The 22,219-nt window shown below is 42.1% G+C and overlaps 1 protein-coding gene across 1 annotated transcript in view; it reads right to left on the bottom strand.

The window, feature by feature from the left end:
- vps35l (VPS35 endosomal protein sorting factor like) overlaps positions 1-22,219 on the bottom strand; it is a 170,733-nt gene that overhangs the window by 116,403 nt on the left and 32,111 nt on the right. The window contains exons 7-13 of the mRNA XM_080207060.1: positions 13,448-13,576; positions 9,523-9,607; positions 5,636-5,710; positions 4,375-4,471; positions 3,044-3,091; positions 2,741-2,834; positions 2,519-2,596 (exon numbers count right to left, since the gene is read on the bottom strand). Of these exons, the coding sequence (XP_080063186.1) occupies positions 2,519-2,596; positions 2,741-2,834; positions 3,044-3,091; positions 4,375-4,471; positions 5,636-5,710; positions 9,523-9,607; positions 13,448-13,576 (606 nt within the window). The remainder of the gene's footprint in view (positions 1-2,518; positions 2,597-2,740; positions 2,835-3,043; positions 3,092-4,374; positions 4,472-5,635; positions 5,711-9,522; positions 9,608-13,447; positions 13,577-22,219) is intronic.

Here is a 22,219-nt window from a genome sequence, read left to right as displayed (position 1 = left end):
GGAGTATTGTGTGCAGTTCTGGTCCCCACATTACAGGAAGGATGTGGCGGCTTTGGAGAGAGTGCAGAGGAGGTTTACCAGGATGTTGCCTGGTATGGAGGGGAGGTCCTATAAGGAGAGACTGAGGGATTTGAGGTTGTTTTCGTTGGAAAGAAGGCGGCTAAGAGGGGACCTTATTGAAACATATAAGATGATTAGAGGTTTAGATAGGGTGGACAGTGATAGCCTTTTTCCTCGGATGGAGAAAGCTAGCACGAGGGGGCATAGCTTTAAATTAAGGGGTGGTAGTTATAGGACGGATGTCAGGGGTAGGCTCTTTACCCAGAGGGTGGTGAGGGATTGGAATGCCCTGCCTGCTGCAGTTGTAAATGCGCCTAGTTTGGGGGCGTTTAAGAGATCCGTGGATAGGTTTATGGATGGAAAGGGATTGGTTTAGGTTAGAGCGTCATTGCTTTTTAATTGGTCGGCGCAACATCGTGGGCCGAAGGGCCTGTTCTGCGCTGTAACGTTCTATGTTCTACTCGGGGAGCAATCAGATGAACATAAACAGATTTCTTCTGTTTAATTTCAGAAAGGAGAATCACCTCTAAATGGCACATCAGAATCTAGATTAAGGGCAGCCAAGAGAATGCAGCCTACCATAAATGTGTGACAAAGAAAACCACAGCAAGTGTTGCACACGAGCAAACAAAGCAAAAGCCCCAGTGAAAGCAAATAAAATACAAAACGTGTCAACAAAAACAATGGCAAACGAGCAGAGAGATAGCAACGACGCAGTGAAGAGATCAAGAGAATAACAGCGAGAGAGAGGTGTTTACACTTGCAAACTGACTTCATGTTGCCAAAGAGCAGAGCAGGTGAAGAAGAATGGTGGATTCTTGGGCAAAGTCCAGAATCTTTGAAAGAAAAGCTACAATATAGGTGTTCTGGCTTCAACAGCTAGGTCAGAACAGAACCAAACAGGAAGCCAAACAACAAAAACTTTGTGTGACTGACTGTATTGAGGACTCAAAGAGGCTGACAAGATATAATGCACTGGTCACAGAAAACTGACTCAGGACACATGGCCTTCCTGCAGGTACAACTTGCCCAAAGGCACTGATAAGAACAAGACCCATCTTCCTTCTGTTACTCTGGGGATCCAAAGCAGCCTCAAAAAGATGCACAAAGGCTTAGTGCACCAAAACCAAAATTGCAATTGACACAAGTTTTGCATATAACAGGGAAAGAGATAGAGATCAATTGTTGATGAATAAAGAGGTGGTTTAGGTCAACCATGCTTGAACAGAATGGCAGAACAGACTCAAGAGGTAGAAAGACCTAATCCTATTCTTGTGTAATGTAGGCAGTTCCAGTATCTAAAACAGCAAAATACCTCCACAAGTCACCTTTGGGTTCTACTCATGGCCGGTACCAAGTCTGTTTTTGAATAAAAACGTGATAACAATCTTTCACACCTCCGCTCAACTAAAAATACGAGCAAACTAGATCGGCATGAGCATCCAATCAGGAAAGATTAAGATAAAGCTTCATGCACAGGTTCAGGTGCACTTGTCCACAATTTAGGAAACAGTCACAATTCTCAGTTACTAACCCTCCTGAAATGCTTTTAGCACCAGAGGCGCGATCCAAAGGCCAGAATAAAGTGTAACATGTTTAAAAAGTCAAAAACATTGAGCGATCTGTCAAAATCAGGCCAAGTCTATATATAAAAGGAACCAGTATGATCCGATTATAAAACTAGCACACGGTACAGAATATTAATGTTCTCAGGTCTCTTTGGGTTTTAAATTGTGCTCAATTTCCCACAGCAATACAGTATGATTTCTTTTAAAATATTTTCAAACCAATTTCTATTCAGAACTGCACACACAAATCTCCTGAGTCTTTGCACATGGAATTTCAAAGACGCCACAGTGAAGTGGAACTAGGAGATAATTGGACTGGTCTGCTCTGGTGTCATTTCATTCCCATTTTTAAAGTCATACATTCTTATTTTTGTTACCATTATAAATTTCTCTGCTCACATGTAGGAGAAAAATTATATTACCTTATTTTGTTCTAATTAAACTGTCCTGCTACAGTTGCCATAGCAGCATCTCTACTTGGAAGGGCTGGGAGGAGGATATAATTATAGACGGACAGGAATCAGAAGTAGCTTCCACTTAGATGCCAACATGGAACAGGTTCAGAAAGTGTGTACAGGCACAACATTTTATATATAAATTATATCACTGAACAAAGCTGTGACATATTTTGTTTGATCAAAGTATGTTTATGTGCTGCAATGGGAAATGTCTAATTTCAGAATTTGGTCATTTGAAAATGCACATTTATACATCAAAGAGGAATACAACCTGGATTACATTGTCAAATGATTCATTTGGATTTAAATGTCAATGGTTGATATTGGCAAAAGGTTTCAGAGATTTGTGATCTTAACACAAGCTGTACAGAGCTGAGGACGAATGCAAAGAAAAGAATAATTTACTAAATCAAGACTAAACTAATTTCATACTTGTTTAAACGTGGAGAGGAAATCAAAAAAATTCTTATTTAAGTTGTCTTTCAAATGTGGCGCCACTTCCATTCCAACCTATTGGAAAAAGGGAACAAGAAATGAAATTGAGAATAACGCAGAAGTTTTTTTTAAGACAAAAGTGTTGTGATGTACATATCAATTAGCTAGAAAATATAATTTAATATAATCTAAGAAGTTTTTAAAAAAATTGTAGCCTACCCTGCAAAGATATGCTCTTGCATAAATAGCAACCAATGGATCACCAATGCCTCTTATCATTGAGGTCAACCGAGGAAGAGTCTCAGAGATACCACTTTAAAAAAAGTTAAAACTAGATATCACATCACCTAATAAGGATGATTCACTTTCATCTTGTATTAATTTTCAAACCAAATTAATTTTAAAAATCTCAGCACATATTTTCATCACACCAGTTGAACAAATTTAATTCACCTCATGATCCACTTGTGATTGAGATATATTAAAAGTGTTAAAACCAAATGAGAATTCCAGCATACTTACGTTTTAGAAAGGAATGTGTTACATTTTAATATGGCGACCTCCACATAACTAAGTTAAGTCAAGGCAAATACATTTTTGCAAAGTACAGAACTGTTAGCTTGAAATATAACCAAGGAGTAACAGGAGTTGAACATAGTTGACCATGCAAAAGTCGATAGTTCAAGGGTTTTTAAATCCTTATAGAATTAAGCAAATACATTAAACAGTAATATATATAACTTGCAGCATTAGTAACAGAAATTACAGATTCACTGAAAGTATTGTGTTATATTCAGGATGATCCAATACAGGAGATATTTCTGGAGGTTTTATTAGCTTTTTTAGTCTTCTACTCCTCTTTGTCCAGTCCCTATTCATCCTCTCGCCATGACTCCAATTCTGCAGTCTTCCTGCTCCAATATAAATCCCAATTTCCAACCTCCACTATCCGCCATCACCCCCACCATTCAAGCCCCCATTTGTCAGTTTCTCATGTCCTCACCCTAATCTCAGTCTCCTGCTCCCACATTCCAGTCTCTCTCTCTCCTGACTTTTGCTCACCACAAATTCAGGGGCTGCCTCTTGTGGAGCAGAGATGGGACAAGTCACCAAGGCTTCTGGATTCCGATCTGGGTGGCACAGTGGGTAGCATTGCTGCCTCACAGCACCAGGGACTTGGGTTCAATTCCCAGCTTGGGTTACTGTCTTTGTAGTTTGCACATTCTCCCCGTGTCTGCCTGGGTTTCCTCCGGGTGCTTCAATTTCCTCCCGCAGTCTGAAAGATGTGCTGATTAGGTGCATTGGCCATGCTAAGTTCTCCCTCAGTGTACCCGAACAGGAGTGTGGCAACTAGGGGATTTTTCACAGTAACTTTATTGCAGTGTTAATGTAAGCCTATTTGTGACACTAATAAATAAATGTTCAACTTTATGGGGAACTTCTCAATTTATAAGGGAGTAAAATAAAAAAAGTTCCCTTGAAAGATTAAAATGACCATAGAGTCATAGAGGTGTACAGCATTGAAACAGGTCCTTTGGCCCAACTTGTCCATGCCGCCCTTTTTCTAAAACCTTAAGCTAGTCCCAATTGTCCAATATCCCTCAGTACCCATCCTACCCATGTAACTATCTAAATGCTTTTTAAACATTCACCCTCCGTGTGAAAAAATTGCCCCTCTGGATCTTTTGTATCTCTTCCCTCTCACCTTAAACCTATGCCCTCTAGTTTTAGACTCCCCTCTCTTCATTCCAATTGCAACTAGCCTGCCAATAAACAAGCCCCTACTAGTCGTTGGTTGAATTTCACATTATATTCATCCAGGTCCATGTGGAAATTAATTTGTGAAAGGATACAATCTGGAAATGAGTTCCCTGATTGAGGCAATCTTGAAGAACCAGTTCAGACAAGTTTCTTTTGCAGTTTCATTCACTTCATCTGGACCAATGTTATCTGCATTATAAACACAACATGCATAACTGAAAAGGTCAGTGACATTGTGGAATAAAATAGAAAGGCTAAGTTGATCGTTCAGAAATATAAGATACATGTTTTGCAACAACTCGGCCAAACACAGATTTTGTAATCTCCGAGGAATATCACTGCTCTGGATTACCAGCATCAAACTCAGAACTTAAAAATATTCTTGATCAATTGGGCCAGTGGGCTGATGAATGGCAGATGGAGTTTAATTTAAACAAATGTGAGGTGATGCATTTTGGTAGATTGAACCAGGGCAGGACTTAGTTAATGGTAGGGCACTGGGGAGAGTTACAGAACAGAGATTCAGGGGTACAGGTTCATAGCTCCTTGAAAGTGGAGTCACAGGTGGACAGAGTGGTGAAGAAGGCATTCGACATGCTGGCTTTCATCGGGCAAAACATTGAATACAGGAGTTGGGACACCTTGTTGAAGTTGTACAAGACATCGGTAAGGCCAGACTCGGAATACTGTGTGCAATCCTGGTCACCCTATCAAAGAAAAGATATTATTAAACTAGAAAGAGCGCAGAAAAGATTTACTAGGATGCTACCAGGACTTGATGGATTAAGTTATAAGGAGAGGCTGAATAGACTGGGGCTTTTTTCTCTGAGGCATAGGAAGCTGACGGGTGATCTTACAGAGGTCTGTTAAATAATGAGGGGCATCGACAAGGTAGATAGTCAATATCTTTTCCCAAAGATAGGGGAGTCTAAAACTAGAAGGCATAGGTTTAAGGTGAGCGGGGAGAGATACAGAAGTGTCCAGAGGGGCAAATTTTTCCACAGAGGGTGGTGAGTGTCTGGAATAAGCTGCCAGAGACAGTAGTAGAAGCGGGCACAATTTTGCCTTTTAAAAAGCATTTAGAAGTTACATGGGTACGATGGGTTTAGAGGGATATGGGCCAAATGTGGGCAATTGCAATCAGCTTAGGGGTTTTAAAAAAAAGGGCAGCATGGACAAGTTGGGTCAAATGGCCTGCTTCCATGCTGTAAACCTCTATGATTATCCCTTTCCTATTTCATTGGTTAAATGCAATAATTCTGTGATGACATTGGCTCTTATTGGCTTCACTTCCAAACATTTAGTTTATTAGTTTTAAAATTCCAGAAAATGTAATTTCTTGATTAAAATTACCTGGCGCAGAGACTCCAGGAAAGGAAGCTCGGCTGCCCATACACATGGACAAAATCCGCTCGTAGACTAGCTTCCCTGTAATCAGAACGGGTAATTCAATAATTAACATTAAACATGAAATCCTCCCAGATCATCGGCAGAATGCAAGCTGAAGCATTAAAAACTCAATTGGCCATAGATTCCCATTCATTTGGATGTTCGAAGAGGGTGGTCAATATTTACTCAGACACCTGAATTAGTTGAGAGGTGGGGAATAATGAATAGGGATAAAGCTTTGACTCAGGATCTGGTGTCCTCTAGAGATCTCTATTGTCATCAGTTGTTCACTTGTACTGAACTGAACATAGGAGCAGCGTGTCCCGTTCGGTCCACATCTGGAGCAGCGTGTCCCGTTCGGTCCACATCTGGAGCAGCGTGTCCCGTTCGGTCCACATCTGAAGCAGCGTGTCCCGTTCGGTCCACATCTGAAGCAGCGTGTCCCGTTCGGTCCACATCTGAAGCAGCGTGTCCCGTTCGGTCCACATCTGGAGCAGCGTGTCCCGTTCGGTCCACATCTGGAGCAGCGTGTCCCGTTCGGTCCACATCTGGAGCAGCGTGTCCCGTTCGGTCCACATCTGGAGCAGCGTGTCCCGTTCGGTCCACATCTGGAGCAGCGTGTCCCGTTCGGTCCACATCTGGAGCAGCGTGTCCCGTTCGGTCCACATCTGGAGCAGCGTGTCCCGTTCGGTCCACATCTGGAGCAGCGTGTCCCGTTCGGTCCACATCTGGAGCAGCGTGTCCCGTTCGGTCCACATCTGGAGCAGCGTGTCCCGTTCGGTCCACAAAATGCAACCTGATTTCAGGATCAGAGCCCAGAGATCAGAGAGGAGGAAGACTTCCTGGACCAAGTAGTCTCCTTCTATTTTCCTTTAGTCAGTTCAGACCTCGACCTCAGACGTGTGATCCACAAGCTTAGCAATGATATGAAATAACTGTTGCTAAGAATGCACTGTAAATACATAATTAGTCTTAAGTGTTCATTTATCACAAAAGGTAACTAAAAATGTAAATACTGACCAGATGTATGATAACATTTCAAAATCAGGACCTTCAATATTAATAACATTTCACATTATTATTCTGCTCAACATTAAAATTTCTATGAAACAGAATGATGGATATAATCAGACATTAGAACCACAGAAACAAGGTTTAACTAGCTCATAGCAGTCATTAAATAATTTGATTCAAATCGTTTTTTAAAAGTTTTATTAATTTGCTGCTAAAGGTGATGTTAATAATGAGATACAGTTTAAAGTTTATTAGTTTCACAATAGTCTGTATTCAACATTTGCCAAAAAACCCCACTGCAATCATAAAGACTCGTGAAAAATGTTGCATCTTCCAGTGAAACTCCAGAGAAAGTGATTTAATCTGAAGCCTAAGTAACAGTCACTTACTGCGAATCGAGTGTAAAACAATGACATTTCTCACTAATCTCGTCTTCAGTTAGAACTTTACTCCCTCCCCGGAGATAACGAATAAATTAGGGAAAAGGTCTGCAACCCTTCAAGTAGGACTTGCTGCACATAAGAACATAAGAAATAGGAGCAGGAGTAGGCCATCTCGCCTGCCCCACCATTCAATAAGATCATGGCTGATCTGAAGTGGATCAGTTCCACTTTCCCGCTTTCTCCCCATAACCCTTAATTCCCTTGTCTGTCAAAAACCTATCTACCCATGACTTAAATATATTTAGCGAGGCAGCCTCCACCACTTCAACGGGCAGAGAATTCCAGAGATTCACCACCCTTTCAGTGAAGAAGTTCCTCCTCAACTCCAATCTAAACTGCCCCTCCCCTCATCTTGAGGCTGTGTCCTCTAGTCCTGCTGTCCTTTCTAAGCGGGAAGAATCTCTCTACCTCTACCCTATCCACCCCCTTCATTATCTTATACGTCTCCATAAGATCCCCCCTCATCCTTCTAAACTCCAACGAGTACAGACCCAGTCTATTTAGTCTCTCTACATAGTCCAACCCCCTCATCTCCAGTATCAGCCTAGTGAGCCGCCTCTGCACTCTCTAAGGCCAAAATATCCTTGCGCAAGTGTGGCAACCAAATCTGCACACACTACTCCAGCTGCAGCCTCACCAGTGCCCTGTACAGTTGCAGCAAGACCTCCCTACTTTTATATTCTATCCCCCTCGCTATAAAGGCCAACATTCCATTCGCCTTCTTGATCACCTGCTGCACCTGCAGACTGGGTTTTTGCGACTTGTGCACAAGGACCCCCAGGTCCTTCTGCACCATAGCATGGTGCAGCTTTTCACCTTTTAAACAGTAATCCCTCCTACTATTATTTCTGCCAAAGTGGATAACCTCACACTTGCTAACATTGTACTCCATCTGCCAGATCCTCGCCCACTCGCTCAGCCTATCCAGATCCCTCTGCAGACTTTCCACACCCTCCACGCAATTTGCTTTTCCACTCATCTTTGTGTCATCAGCAAATTTCATCACCCTACACTCAGCCCCCTCCTCCAGATCATCTATATAAATGGTAAATAGTTGAGGCCCCAGCACCGATCCCTGCGGCACTCCACTAGTCACCAACTGCCGATCAGAATAGCGCCCATTGATACCTACTCTCTGCCTCCTATTAGACAGCCAATCCTCTATCCACGCTAACACCTTACCCCCAACTCCATGCCCCCTGACCTTCTGTAGCAACCTTTTGTGAGGCACCTTATCAAATGCCTTTTGAAAATCTAAAAACACCACATCCACCGGTTCCCCTCTGTCTATCACACTAGTCACATCCTCATAGAATTCCAATAAATTCGTCAAACACGACTTCCCCTTAACGAATCTGTGCTGCGTCTGCTCTATCAAACCATTCCTTTCCAGCTGCCTCGCTATTTCTTCTTTGATGACGGATTCTAGCATTTTTCCCCACAACAGACGTTAAACTAACCGCCTATAATTCCCTACCTTTTGTCTGCTACCATTTTTAAACAGCGGCGTAACATTAGCTGTTTTCCAATCTTCCGGCACGTCCCCAGAATCCAGCAAATTTTGGTAAATAATCACTAAGGATTCCACTATCACCTCTGCCATTTCCTTCAGAACCCTGGGATGCATTCCATCCAGTCCTGGGGACTTGTCCACCATCAGTCCCATTAGTCTATCAAGCACTACCTCTCTAGTGACAGTAATCGCATTCAGGCCCTCAACTCCTACCATCCTTCTATCTTTAATATCCGGCAAACTATTCGCGCCCTCCTCCGTGAAGGAGGAGGCAAAAAACTTATTTAAGGCCTCAGCCATTTCCTCATCTCCCACCACTAAATTCCCCTCTCTCATCCTCTAAGGGTCCAACATTCACTCTAGCCAGCCTCCTCCTCTTCATATATTTGTAAAAACTTTTACTGTCCTTTTTTATATTTAGTGCTGGTTTAGCTTCATAGTCTATCCTTCCTTTCTTTATCAATTTCTTAGTCATTCTTTGTTGATTTTTAAATCTTTCCCAATGTTCTAATCACCCACTACTTTTAGCCACTCTGAACGCATCAGCTTTTAATTTAATACTCTCCTTTATTTCCTTCAATAACCACGGCTGGTTATCCCTTCTCCTACGTTCCTTCTTTACCATTGGAATATATTTCTGCTGAGCACCGAAAAAGATCTCCTTAAAGACCCTCCACTGTTCCTCAGCCGTCCTACCAACCAATCTGCGCCCCCAATCTACATTCGCCAATTCCGCTCTCATCCTATCATACTCCCCTCTGTTCAAACACTCCCCTCTGTGCACTCACTGCAAAATATCACACTGCACATACAATAATTTTCTTCTTTTAAGCTTCAATGTAGCCCGGCAATACCGGAAAGAACACAATGGAATTTCTTACCAAAAGTATCCAAAATATCAGTGATCAAAACAAATTTGCTTGGATAAAACTGGATCACGCTGGTATCGGAGAGTAGCTTTGAACACTAAAGAGGAGAAAATGCAATATTAACAAAGTACTGAATAAAAAAATTCTACAGATCCATCTTCAAAGCAAAAATCAAATTATTGAACAGCTTCACAATATTTATACCATTACACAACATATAATTGTTGGAAATACAGTATACATTGCAGTACGACCATGCTAACAACTAAATCACTGACTGGCTGCAGGAAATTTGAAAGGGGAAGAGGAACAGCCAGAAGTTGTGGTTTGTTTGAGAATGAACGAGGAGCAGATAGCTCCTTCCACAGCCAGCAGAAAGTTTCAAAGTGCTTCGCAGCCAATGAAATGAAGCAACCAATTTGCACAGAGCAAGCTCCCACAGACATAAAAAGATAAGGTTGTTGCAATGTGTGATGAGGAATGAATATTGGCCAGGATACTGAGTTAACCCCCTTTTTCAAAATTGCACCATGAGATCCTTGTATCTACTCAAAAAGGATAGACAGGACCTCAGTTGAGCATCTTATCCATAAGACTGTAAGAACTAGGAGCAGGAGTGGGCCACCTGGCCCCTCGAGCCTGCTCCGCCATTCAATAAGATCATGGCTGATCTTTTCGTGGACTCAGCTCCACTTACCCACCCGCTCACCATAACCCTTAATTTCTTTACTGTTCAAAAATTTATCTATCCTTGCCTTAAAAACATTCAATGAGGCAGCCTCAACTGGGCAGGGAATCCCACAGATTCACAACCCTTTGTGTGAAGAAGTTCCTCCTCAACTCAGTCCTAAATCTGTTCCCCCTTATTTTGAGGCCATGCCCCCTAGTTCTAGTTTCACTGCTTTGGAAACAACTTCCTGGCTTCTATCTTATCTATTCCCTTCATAATCTTATATGTTTCTATAAGATCTCCCCTCATTCTTCTGAATTCCAATGAGTATAGCCCCAGTCTACTCAGTCTCTCCTCATAAGCCAACCCTCTCAACTCCGGAATCAACCCAGTGAATCTCCTCTGCACCCCCTCCAGTGCCAGTATATTCAAGTAAGGAGACCAAAACTGTACACAGTAACTCCAGGTGTGGCCTCACCAGCACCTTATACAGCTGCAACATAACCTCACTGTTTTTAAACTCCATCCCTCTGGCAATGAAGGACAAAATTCCATTTGCCTTCTTAATTACCTGCTGCACCTGCAAACCAACTCCTTGAGATTCCTGCACAAGGACACCCAGGTCCCTCTGCACAGCAGCGTGCTGCAATTTTTTATCATTTAAATAATAGTCCATTTTGCTGTTATTCCTACCAAATGGATATAGGAGAGGTGCCTTCAGATTCCTAAAGCACTGGGACTGGTCCGAGGGCAGGAGTGATATGTTCAAGATGAACACATTAGAACTCAACTGAGCTGGGTCCAATGCAATGCAGGGAGGTTAACTAGGGCTGAGGGGAAGGTTTCAATTAATATGACAATAGGACAGGCACCAGGTTGGAACGCTAAGTAAAGTCGACAGGGATTATTGGGTTAGACAAACAGCACTGGAGCAAAGAATAATTCCAAAATTACAGGGGGCAGGTGGGAGGCAGATGTGACAAAATACAAGATACATCTGCATAAATGCACTTTGCACAGAGCACACTGTGGCTAAATGGACCATCTGGGGTAGTGGTTTGCGCGGACATGCTGGGATAACTTGACAAGCACTGAAACAGACAGGCTGCAGCCTCAAAAGAAAGTGGACAGAGAAACAGGCTGAAGCTGCAGGAGCTGGAATACACAGAATCTGGGCCATCCCCAGAACAAAGGACACTTTCTGGTCAAACTGGGTTGTCTACCAGACATAGGGTTGCCATGACCCTTTATTTGGGAGGGAGGTCTGTGACCTATGTGCCTTCAGCACCTACAGGTATTGCTGTTGGGTACACACCCAGAGATCAATGTGGCAGCACCTGATTGGACCCTATCAATTAGGATGATGAAGTCCTGATCGATTGATTGGCAATGACTAAAAGGGTGTGAAAACCAATGAGATATATAGGGTGTTATGCAACGGAAGAATCCCCCCCCCCACCATGTGGGGATATGGCCTGGGATTGTGGTTGGTGCAGACTCCATGGGCCAAATGGCCTCTTTTTGGACCGTAGGGTTTCTATGATTTTATGACTAGAGAACAGCACACAGATAAAGGCCAATATCTGGCTGGGTACTTGCCAGTCATGCAAAAATTAAGTCCAGGTCTAGTATTGGACTTGAACTTTGGTATAAGATAACTTATTGTTGATAGGGTGGGTGACTTAATTGTGTGTAAATAAATATTGTTGCACTAACAAGAGATCTGTTTGCAATTCTTTGTCCACCGTATAAGGTTTAAAACAGACTGTTCAACAGGCACAGCAACAACATAAACAAGCAATGCTACAAGGTATTCAGGAAAGATAGTGGAGGTAAGAGGAAAGAAAAAGTGGTGTATTGATCAAAGAAATTGTTCAATTATTGTATAGGGATAAGACAGTTGAGAAGTCAAAGATGAAATCTGTTTGGCGAGAAGTGAGGAAGAATAGAGGCGCTTTTATTACTTGGTGCATACATTAGGCCACCAAACAGTGAGGAGGGGATAGAGAAAAACACAAATTACAAACAGGTACAGGGATTTGAGAATAGTGTGTAAATTGAATGATCCCAATTCTGACTGGAATGGTAACAGTATAAGAGGCAAAGAATGGGAGGAATCGAAGAAGTGACTAAAGCATTTTCCTTGCACACAATATCTTTCCAGCTTAACAAGAAGGTAGTGCAAGGAAATGAAGCCAGGCAAGTGGAGCACGTTTCCAAGGGAGCATTTTGGGAATGAGAGAATTGTTGGAGTGATACCAGAAAATGGAGACAATAACTCCAGTTTCTCCAGCCTTAAAGAGCAGAGATTATAACAAGAAATCTGATAGAAGTGTTGATATTTCTTTCCACTTCCAATGAAAACCAGAAGACTTAGATTTGGGCAACTAGCAAAGAACTAAAGGCGACAAGATTTGGAATGTACCTCCGTCTGAAAGGATGGTAAAAACAAATTCAATACTAACTGTTAAAAGGGAACCAGATAAATATAATGAAGTAAAAACATTATGGGAATATGGGAAAAGAGCAGAGGACTGAGATTAACTGGACCGCTTTACTAAAGCACCTGTATGAGCAAGATGGGCCAAATAGCCTCATTCTGTGCTGCATCATTCTAGGTCACAGAATCGGCACTATATTGTCAGCAACATCCAGTAAAACAAACAGCTATAGTAAGGATCAGGATGGGTGCAAGATTCTTCAGAAGCTCAGCTCCTAATCTTTACTATTGCTGTTTGCCTTTTTCAATACTGTGTTCACCTTGTTTCTCCTCAATATGGAGGATAAATGGGAGGAATGTTTTTGAATATTTACTTTATTTTATGTAGGAAAAGCAGATGACGCAACAGAAACCAAGACTGAGATGATGCTATACCATATGACCACATTCTGGGCAGCATCCCCTAATAACCAGAATGAGGAGCAGTACAGTGGCACACCTATTGCCTCACAGCACCAGGGACCTGGGTTCAATTCCCTGCTTGGGTCACTATCTGTGCAGAATCTGCATGTTCCTCCAATGTCTGCATTGGTTTCCCCCCACAGTCCGTAAGTCGTGCTGGTTAGGTGCATTGGTCATGCTAAATTCTCCCTCAGTGTACCCGAACAAGCGCTGGAGTGTGGCGATGAAGGGATTTTCACAGCAACGTCATTGCCGTGTTAATGTAAGCCTACTTGTGGCACTAATAATTTTAAAAAAAACACAACACATTTAATTTGAATATGAGACTGAAAAAACACCAATTTCTTCATTAAATTAAAGCTGACCTGAATAACTATTTTCAGTGCTTTCACTTTTTGATCTGTAGCCCATGCGTCCTTCAGCGACTGATTCAGTTCTTCAATCCTGTTTATATAATCCTGCTGCGTCAAGTTTAACAGTTCTTTCTGAGACCCCTGGAGTAAGAAAGGAGGAAGGAGGAGAATGAAACTTTGTTCTCAGAAACAAGCTATCATTAACAATGATGTGGAGATGCCGGCATTGGACTGGCGTGGGCTCAGTAAGAAGCTTCACAGCTGATGAAGGAGCAGCACTCCGAAAGCTCATGATTCCAAATAAATCTGTTGGACCTTAACCTGGTGTTGTGAGGCTTTTACTGTGCCTATTAGCAAACCATGGATCAAACTGAGAGAAATCCATTGAAATTGTACACTATGTACAAGTGTTTCGATGAAACTTTGAAAATATGAAAAAAAGCAATTCTATTTACTATTCTAAGTTTGCTAACTAGGAGAACAATAATAAAAAAACTACGGCCAAATGATCAAGGTACTGATAAAAAAAACTACTGCCAAATTATCATGGTACTAAAGCCAATACAAAAATTGCCACATTTATGAAGTTGAGCTCAAAACATCTAATCAATATTAACTGCACTTTTCCAGATTAAATTATTCCCAAACATTCTCAGTTTTAAAACACTGATTCTCATCTGAGTATTGTACAGCCAGTAAAATACCAGAAAACTGCCTTAACAAACAAACACTGGCTACACAGAATATTGCAATTTCCTGAAGGATTTTCCATTATCTAAGGGCTTGAAGGCCTATATTCTTTCAATCTGTAAATTTAAAATAATGGAACTATGTTGCTCTATTTTGAGAATATTTTAATCTATGCTTTGTGACACTACCGCACAAGTGTTTACAGTCTGCTAAAATTGGTTTGACACAATTAGCTAATTAGTTACATATCACGAGGGGCCATAGGCATCTCAAATGATTATATAGTTTGAGGAGCAGCATTCTACATCGAACATGGAGCAAAGCAAGAAGACAGCATCACCTCCATGAACTACCTGAGATTAAACCCACGTCACTGGTGTCATTTTGCACCACACTCTAGACATCTGGCTAACTGAGCTAGCCCAGCTAAACCAAGTCCTAAAAAGCAATATTTCAGCTGGCCACATTTAGTTTTTAAATCCAGGGGAAACAATTAGATCAGGATTTTATTTGAAAATTGGAGTTACCTTCGATTTGTTGGAAGTTTTGAGATTAGCCAGCCTACTTTCTGACAATGTAAAACTCCTGTATAAAACACACCAAAAACCACACTTTCTTATTAACAATAGAAACTAGGGCAACACACACAGAGGTTAGTACAGTGCGTGTGCCAGCAATTCCTCACTCAGTAACCTAAATTCAGACATGTCATCAGGGGAATGCCAAGAAGAAACGAGACACAGAGAGAGAATAAAACAAGGCAGGTCAAACTACTGAACGTCCAGCTGTATGCTGGAATCCTATTGTTGCCTCATTATCAAACATTCATTGCAGTAGTTTTATTTTATAAGCAATTGGGGAATTGGCTTATGCTCTTCTCTAAATAGAAAGCTGATGAAAAACAGATGTGTTGTGGCGACTAGGGGATTTTCACAGTAATTTAATTGCAGTGTTAAGGTAAGCATACTTGTGACAATAATAAATAAAATACATTTTACCCTCAACAACTAACAACTGCCTCAACAAATATTGAGAGCTCTGTATTCCATGATTACACTACTAGGTCATCAACTATAAAAAGAGAGAATTTATTTGTGTTGAGGAATTAAAGCAGCAAATTGAAATAACCAGGTTAGTGAGAATTAGTGGATTGTCCAGGGCATTGCTTAGTGACTCAAAATATACAAGCCTGAACACCAATTGTTCCAATTATCCCTGAAAGAGCCACAGGTGCTTTCCCTCCATTTCTTTCACCTCTTTTTGACCACTAAGAGCTCAATGTCCTTCTCTCAGTAGCTTTAGAGCAATTCTCACTCTCTCACCACACCCACCCCTTCATAAAAACTATCCTATTGAGCAGAACCATACCCCAAACTCTTTCTCTGTCCTTCAACCCCCAGTAAGGTTGCTCAGGCTTCAGGTTATTGAAGCCAAGTTTATTTGTAAGGTTGTCAAATGGAATATGTTATGACATGCTGTTGTATGACTTCCAGGTTGTATTCAGGTTCAACATGGAAGTTGCATTGACAGCTATATCTCTACAAAATTACATTGTGTGCATTTTGCAGAAACCGAGTAGAAAAAAAACTGACAATTTTCAAATTCTTCCTCCTTTATGCTAAACAAACAACGTTTATGCAAGTGGAAAGTAATTAATGTGGAGAAAACCAGACTTAAAACTCAAAAATGGACAGACTCAACAATCAAATGTAGAGTTGCAAGAAATGTTACAAATGACTGATTAACGAGGGAGAAAACCATTTTATTCAGTCCATTTACTGAATATATTTTGACACCAACTAAAGTTGACTCGAAATCTTGAAAACCAATCAGCCAATAGCGTTACAACAGATTTCACACTGAACAAGAAATTCATGAAGGGAAAGTCGTGTTTGACGAATTTACTGGATTTTTATGAAGATGTAATGAGTGCAGTTGACAGAAGGGAACCAGCGGATGTGGTGTTTTTAGGTTTCCAGAAGGCATTCAATATGGTGCCTCACAAAAGGTTGCTGCAGAAGATTAAGGTACACGGAGTTGGGGGTAAAGTGTTAGCGTGGATTGAGGATTGGCTATTTAACAGGAAGCAGAGAGTTGGAATAAATGGGTGCTTTTCTGGTTGGTAGTTGGCGACTAGTGACGTGCCGCTAGTGTCTAGGGCCTCAACTGTTTACCATTTACATAGACAATCTGGAGAAGGGGGCTGAGTGTAGGGTAACAAAATTTGCTGATGACACGAAGATGAATGGGAAAGCAAATTGCGTGGAGGACGCGGGAAGGCTGCAGAGATATCTGGATAGGCTGAGTGAGTGGGCAAGGATCTGGCAGACAGAGTATAATGTTGGCAAATGTGAGGTTATCCACTTTGGAAGGAATAATAGTAAAATGGACTATTATTTAAATGGTGAAAAATTATAACATGCTACTGTGCAGAGGGACCTGGGGGTCCTTGTGCACGAATCGCAAAAACCCAGTCTGCAGGTGCAGCAGGTGATCAAGAAGGCAAATGGGATGCTGGCCTTTATTGCGAGGGGGATAGAATATAAAAGCAGGGAGGTCTTGCTGCAACTGTACAGGGCACTGGTGAGGCCGCAACTAGAGTACTGTGTGCAGTTTTGGTCCATTTATTTGCGAAAGGATATATTGGCCTTGGAGGGAGTACAGAGAAGGCTCACCAGGTTGATACCAGAGATGAGGGGGTTATCTTACGAGGAGAGATTGAGCTTGTACTCGGAATTTAGAAGGCTGAGGGGGTACCTTAGAGACTTGTAAGATAATGAAGGGGATAGATAAGGTAGAACATAAGAACATAAGAAATAGGAGCAGGAGTAGGCCATCTAGCCCTTCGAGCCTGCCCCGCCATTCAATAAGATCATGGCTGATCTGTCGTGGCTCAGTTCCACTTTCCCGCCCTCTCCCCATAACCCTTAATCCCCTCTCTTATCAAGAACCCATCAACCCGCTTCTTAAAAATATTTAGCGAGGCAGCCTCCACCACTTCAACGGGCAGAGAATTCCAGAGATTCACCACCCTTTGAGTGAAGAAGTTCCTCCTCAACTCCATTCTAAACTGCCTCCCCTTTATCTTGAGGCTGTGCCCCCTAGTCCTACTGTCTTTTTTGAGCGGGAAGAGTCTCTCCACCTCTATCCTATCCATCCCATTCATCATCTTATACGTCTCAATGAGATCTCCCCTCATTCTTCTAAACTCTAACGAGTACAAGCCTAGTTTATTCAGCCTCTCCTCATAGCTCAATCCCCTCAACTCCGGTATCAGCCTAGTAAACCTCCTCTGCACTCCCTCCAAGGCCAAAATATCCTTGCGCAGGTGCGGCGCCCAAAACTGCACACAGTACTCCAGCTGCGGCCTCACCAATGCCCTATACAGCTGCAGCAAGACCTCCCTACTTTTATATTCAATCCCCCTCGCTATGAAGGCCAGCATCCCATTCGCCTTCCTGACCACCTGCTGCACCTGCAAGCTGGGTTTTTGCGACTCATGCACAAGGACCCCGAGGTCCCTCTGCACCGTCGCCTGCTGCAGTTTTTCGCCACGTAAGTAATAGTCCTTCCTACCATTCTTCCTACCAAAGTGGACCACCTCACACTTGCCAACATTAAATTCCATTTGCCATTTCCTGGCCCATTCGCCCAGCCTATCTAGATCCTTCTGCAGACTCTCCACACCCTCCGCACAATTTGCCTTTCCCCCAATCTTGGTGTCATCAGCAAATTTCGACACCCTGCACTCGGTTCCCTCCTCCAGATCATCTATATAAATGGTAAATAGCTGAGGCCCCAGCACCGACCCCTGGGGCACCCCACTAGTCACGAACCGCCAATCCGAATAGCACCCATTGACACCTCTCTCGAGTACTGCAGGGCCATGATCTTATTGAATGGCAGGGCAGGCTCGAGGGGCTAGATGGTCAACTCCTGCTCCTATTTCTTATGTTCTTATGAATTGTCAGCAAAGTGGGTAAGCAGTGGACACAATGGAATGGCAATTATATGGAATGGCAATGGATATGATACTCAAGCAGATGATACCTAGCGAGTATTTTTCTCTACAATACCAGTGACTCAAATTTGCCAATCAACAACAAACATGACCAGTCATTCTTAACACTGATTAAGTGTCGTCCAGACTCGAAACATTGCCTCTATTCTCTCTCCAGAGATGCTGTCAGACCTGCTGAGATTTTCCAGCATCCGCAGTATTTTGCTTTTATAAATATGATTAGTCGTCGCTTACACTTGCTCACAGACTTTCTACAGGCTTTGGAACTGGAACTTGCTGTGGATAGAAAGCCATGTCAGCAGAGTTCCCTTTAAAGAGGATTTGGGACCCAAATGAACAGGGCAAATAACCTTGCATCCAGTTAGCCAATCAGTTTGAAGAATTCATACTGTGGCAGGAAGTGTCAGTTAGAATAGAAAAAACAAAGAACAGTACAGCACAGGGACAGGCCCTTCGGCCCACCAAGCCTGCACAGACACATACACCTTTCTAAACTAAAGACCTTTTGCGGTTTTATGCTGTTCATAGCCCTCTATTCTGTCTCTTCACATATCTGTCAAGATGCCTCTTGAACATTGCCATTGTATCTGCTTCTACACCTTTCCTGGCAGCACATTCCAGGCACTTATCACTCTGTGTAAAAACATGCCTCTCAAATCTCCTTTAAGCTTTCCCCTTTTCATCTTAAATCTATGTCCCCTAGTAACTAACATTGGTACCCTGAGAAAATGATTCCAACTATCCATTCTATCGTTGCACTTATAATTTTGTAAACTTCTATCAGATTGCCCTTCAGGCCCTGATGTTCAAGTGAAAATCTCTCCTCATAGCGAATAATCAATTCAATGCTAAATCATGTACAGAGAACAAAATAGAGAAGAGTAAATAAAGGAGGCAATAAAAGGCAGATAAGAGACATATAGTTTTTGTTTTCACATAGCCAATGAAAATTAAAGCAGGAATGAAACTCAAATTTAATTCCTACAAGTGTTTCAGTGCCATAGAGATTCTTTTGCAGTGATTAAAATATATCTTGCCTCAGAAATTAACAGGTGTTGGCTTTCTCTGGTGAGTTCAGCCAGTTCCTTATATAAAAGGCCTGTAATTTCCTATCCTTCCACATACTTCAATGGTGATTCTCACAGAGAGATGGTTATAGCAAAGCTTTTAGAGGAGCAAGGCAATTGGAACTTGCTGATTTTTGTGTTTAACTGTAATTTGCTGGACACTGCTGTCTGATTTATATTTCACAATGATGGGCAACTACAGCCTCACTATTATATTCTTAGTGCAAAATTCAAGCCAATTAAAAATACTGATAAAATATTGTGGATTTGCAACAAAAATACTGGATTTCAACAATCTTTGTTCTCAAAACTAATTGATATAATCACAAATTCTACAATTCAGTATTTAAAATATATGCTTTTGGGTTAAAGATTAGGTCCTATCTATTGAACATTATATCTTTTTGCATTTATCACATCAGTGCTGCTCCCTACTGAAACACGAGAGAAGGACAGGCATCAGGACAGGTAAATCTGGTGAATTATTCACTTTTTAGGGTCAAACAGCACGAGGCTCATAATAGTACCAAAAATGCAATAAACAAAATTATTTCCCAACATTACAAGCTAATCTGTCTGATAATAAGCTAATCTTCAAAACTCAGATTGCATGCCTCTATTAGTTAATGGTACCGCATTGGAGAGAGTTATAGAACAAAGAGATCTCGGAGTACAAGTTCATAGCTCCTTGAAAGTGGAGTCACAGGTGGACAGAGTGGTGAAGAAGGCATTTGGCATGCTTGGTTTCATTGGTCAAAACTTTGAATACAGAAGTTGGGACGTCTTGTTGAAGTTGTACAAGACAATGGTACAGCCACACTTGGAATCCTGCGTACAGTTCTGATCATCCTATTATAGAAAGGATATTATTCAACTAGAAAGAGTGCAGAAAAGATTTACTAGGATGATACTGAGACTTGGTTTGAGTTATAAGGGAAGGCTGGTAGACTGTAACATTTGTCCCTGGAGGGTAGAAGGCTTAGGGGTGATCTTGTAGACGTCAAAGAAATGACAAAAATTTGCAGGGTTAATATTCCAAGCGTCCAGTGTGGCACATTACTGCAGAACGACTTCACATTGGAACAAGTGAACTATAAACGCTTCACACTAGCAAATCAGCACAAAGTAGATAGGCGTTGTGCTAGAGATCAAGTATGATCTAAACGAACAGCAGAACAGGCTCGATGGGCTGAACAGCCTACTCTTCCACATATATTCTTAAGTGTAGTCCCTTTGTGGTGTGAGATTTCCAGAGAGATTTGCATCTGAAATTTCTACAGTATTTCGTTTTTTTCATTCATGGGATTTGGGTGTGACTGGCAAGGCCAGCGTTTATTGCCCATCTCTAATTGTTCTCGAGAAGGTGCTGATAAGCTGCAGCCCCTGTGGTATAGGTACATCCACAGTGCTGTTAGGGAGGGAGTTCCAGGATTTTGACCCAGCGACACTGAAAGAATGACAATTTATTTCCAAGTCAGAATGGTGAACGGCTTGTAGGGGAACTTCCAGATGGTGGTGTTTCCATGTGAATGCTGCTTTTGTCCTTCTAGATGGTAGTGGTTGTGGGTTTGGGAGCAGTTACTACTTGCGTCAGTGGTGGATGGAGTGAATGCTTGTGGATAGAATGCTAATCAAACAGGCTGCTTTGTCCTGGGTGGTGTCAAATTTGTTGCACGTTGTTGGAGCAGCACCCATCCAGGCAAGTGAGGAGTATTCCATCACACTCCTGACAGCTTTGTAGATGCTGGACATGCTTTGGGGGTCAGTAGGTGAGTTACTCATCACAGGATTCCTAGACCCTGACCTGTTCTTGTAGTCACTGTTTAAATGGCTGATCTAGTTCATTTTCTGGTGAACAGTAATCTGCAGATGTTGATAGTTGGAGATTCAGCAATGGCAATGCCATTGAATGTCAATGGTCAAGATTCTCTTTTGTTGGAGGTGGTCACTGCCTGAAACATTGTGTGGTGTGAAAGTCATTTGTCAGCCCCAGCCTGGATATTGTCCAGGTCTTGCTGCATTTGGATACTGACTGCTTCAATTTCTGAGGATACTATGCAACACTGTGCAATCATTAGCAAACATTTGGTAGAAGACTGGTAGAAGTAGGGAACCCTCGGTGACTTGGAATATTGAGGTTCTGGTCAAGAAGGAAGCACATGACATTGCACAGGCAGCTGGGAGCAACTGGATTCCTTGAAGAATATAAAGGTTGTTGGAGTAGAGTTGAGAGAGAAATCAGGAGGGCAAAAATGAGACATAAGGTTGCTTCGGCGGATAAGGCAAAGGAGAATCCAAAGAGCTTCTACAAATACCTAAAGGGCAAAAGAGTAACTGGGGACAGAATAGGGCTTCTTCAGGATCAACAAGGTCATCTAAGTGTGGATCCACAAGAGATGGGCGAGATCCTAAATAAATATTTCTCATCAGTATTTACTGTTGAGAAAAGCATGGATGTTAGGGAACTTGGGGAAATAAATAGTGATGTCTTGAGGAGTGTACATATTGCAGAGGAGGTGATCTTGGAAGTCTTAAAGCGCATCAAGGTGGATATATCGTCAGGACCTGATGAAGTGTATCCCAGGACATTGTGGGAGGCTAGGGGAGGAAATTGCAGGTCCCTAGCAGAGATATTTGAATCATCGACAGCCGTAGGTGAGGTGCCTGAAGATTGGAGAATGGCAAATATTGTGCCTTTGTTTAGGGAGGACTGCAGGGAAAAGTCTGGGAACTGCAGGCCGGTGAGCCTCACATCTGTAGTGGGTAAGTTGTTAGAGGGTATTTTGAGAGACAGGATTTACAGACATTTAGAGGGGCAAAGGCTGATTAGGGCAAGTCAGCATGGCTTTGAGTGTGGAAAATCGTGTCTCACAGATTTGATTGGGTGTCTTCTGAAGGGGAAACCAAGGTGGAAGATGAAGCAGTGCAGTTGATATTGCCTACATGGACTTTAGCAAGGCCTTTGACAAGGTACCGCATAGTAGATTGTTGTATCAGGTTAAACCT

This window comes from Carcharhinus amblyrhynchos, chromosome 18 (genome assembly GCF_965287045.1).
Source record: "Carcharhinus amblyrhynchos chromosome 18, sCarAmb.v2.hapA, whole genome shotgun sequence".
Lineage (NCBI taxonomy): Eukaryota > Metazoa > Chordata > Chondrichthyes > Carcharhiniformes > Carcharhinidae > Carcharhinus > Carcharhinus amblyrhynchos.
Note: the sequence above shows the minus strand (reverse complement) of the source record. Positions and strands in the feature narration are given on the sequence as shown.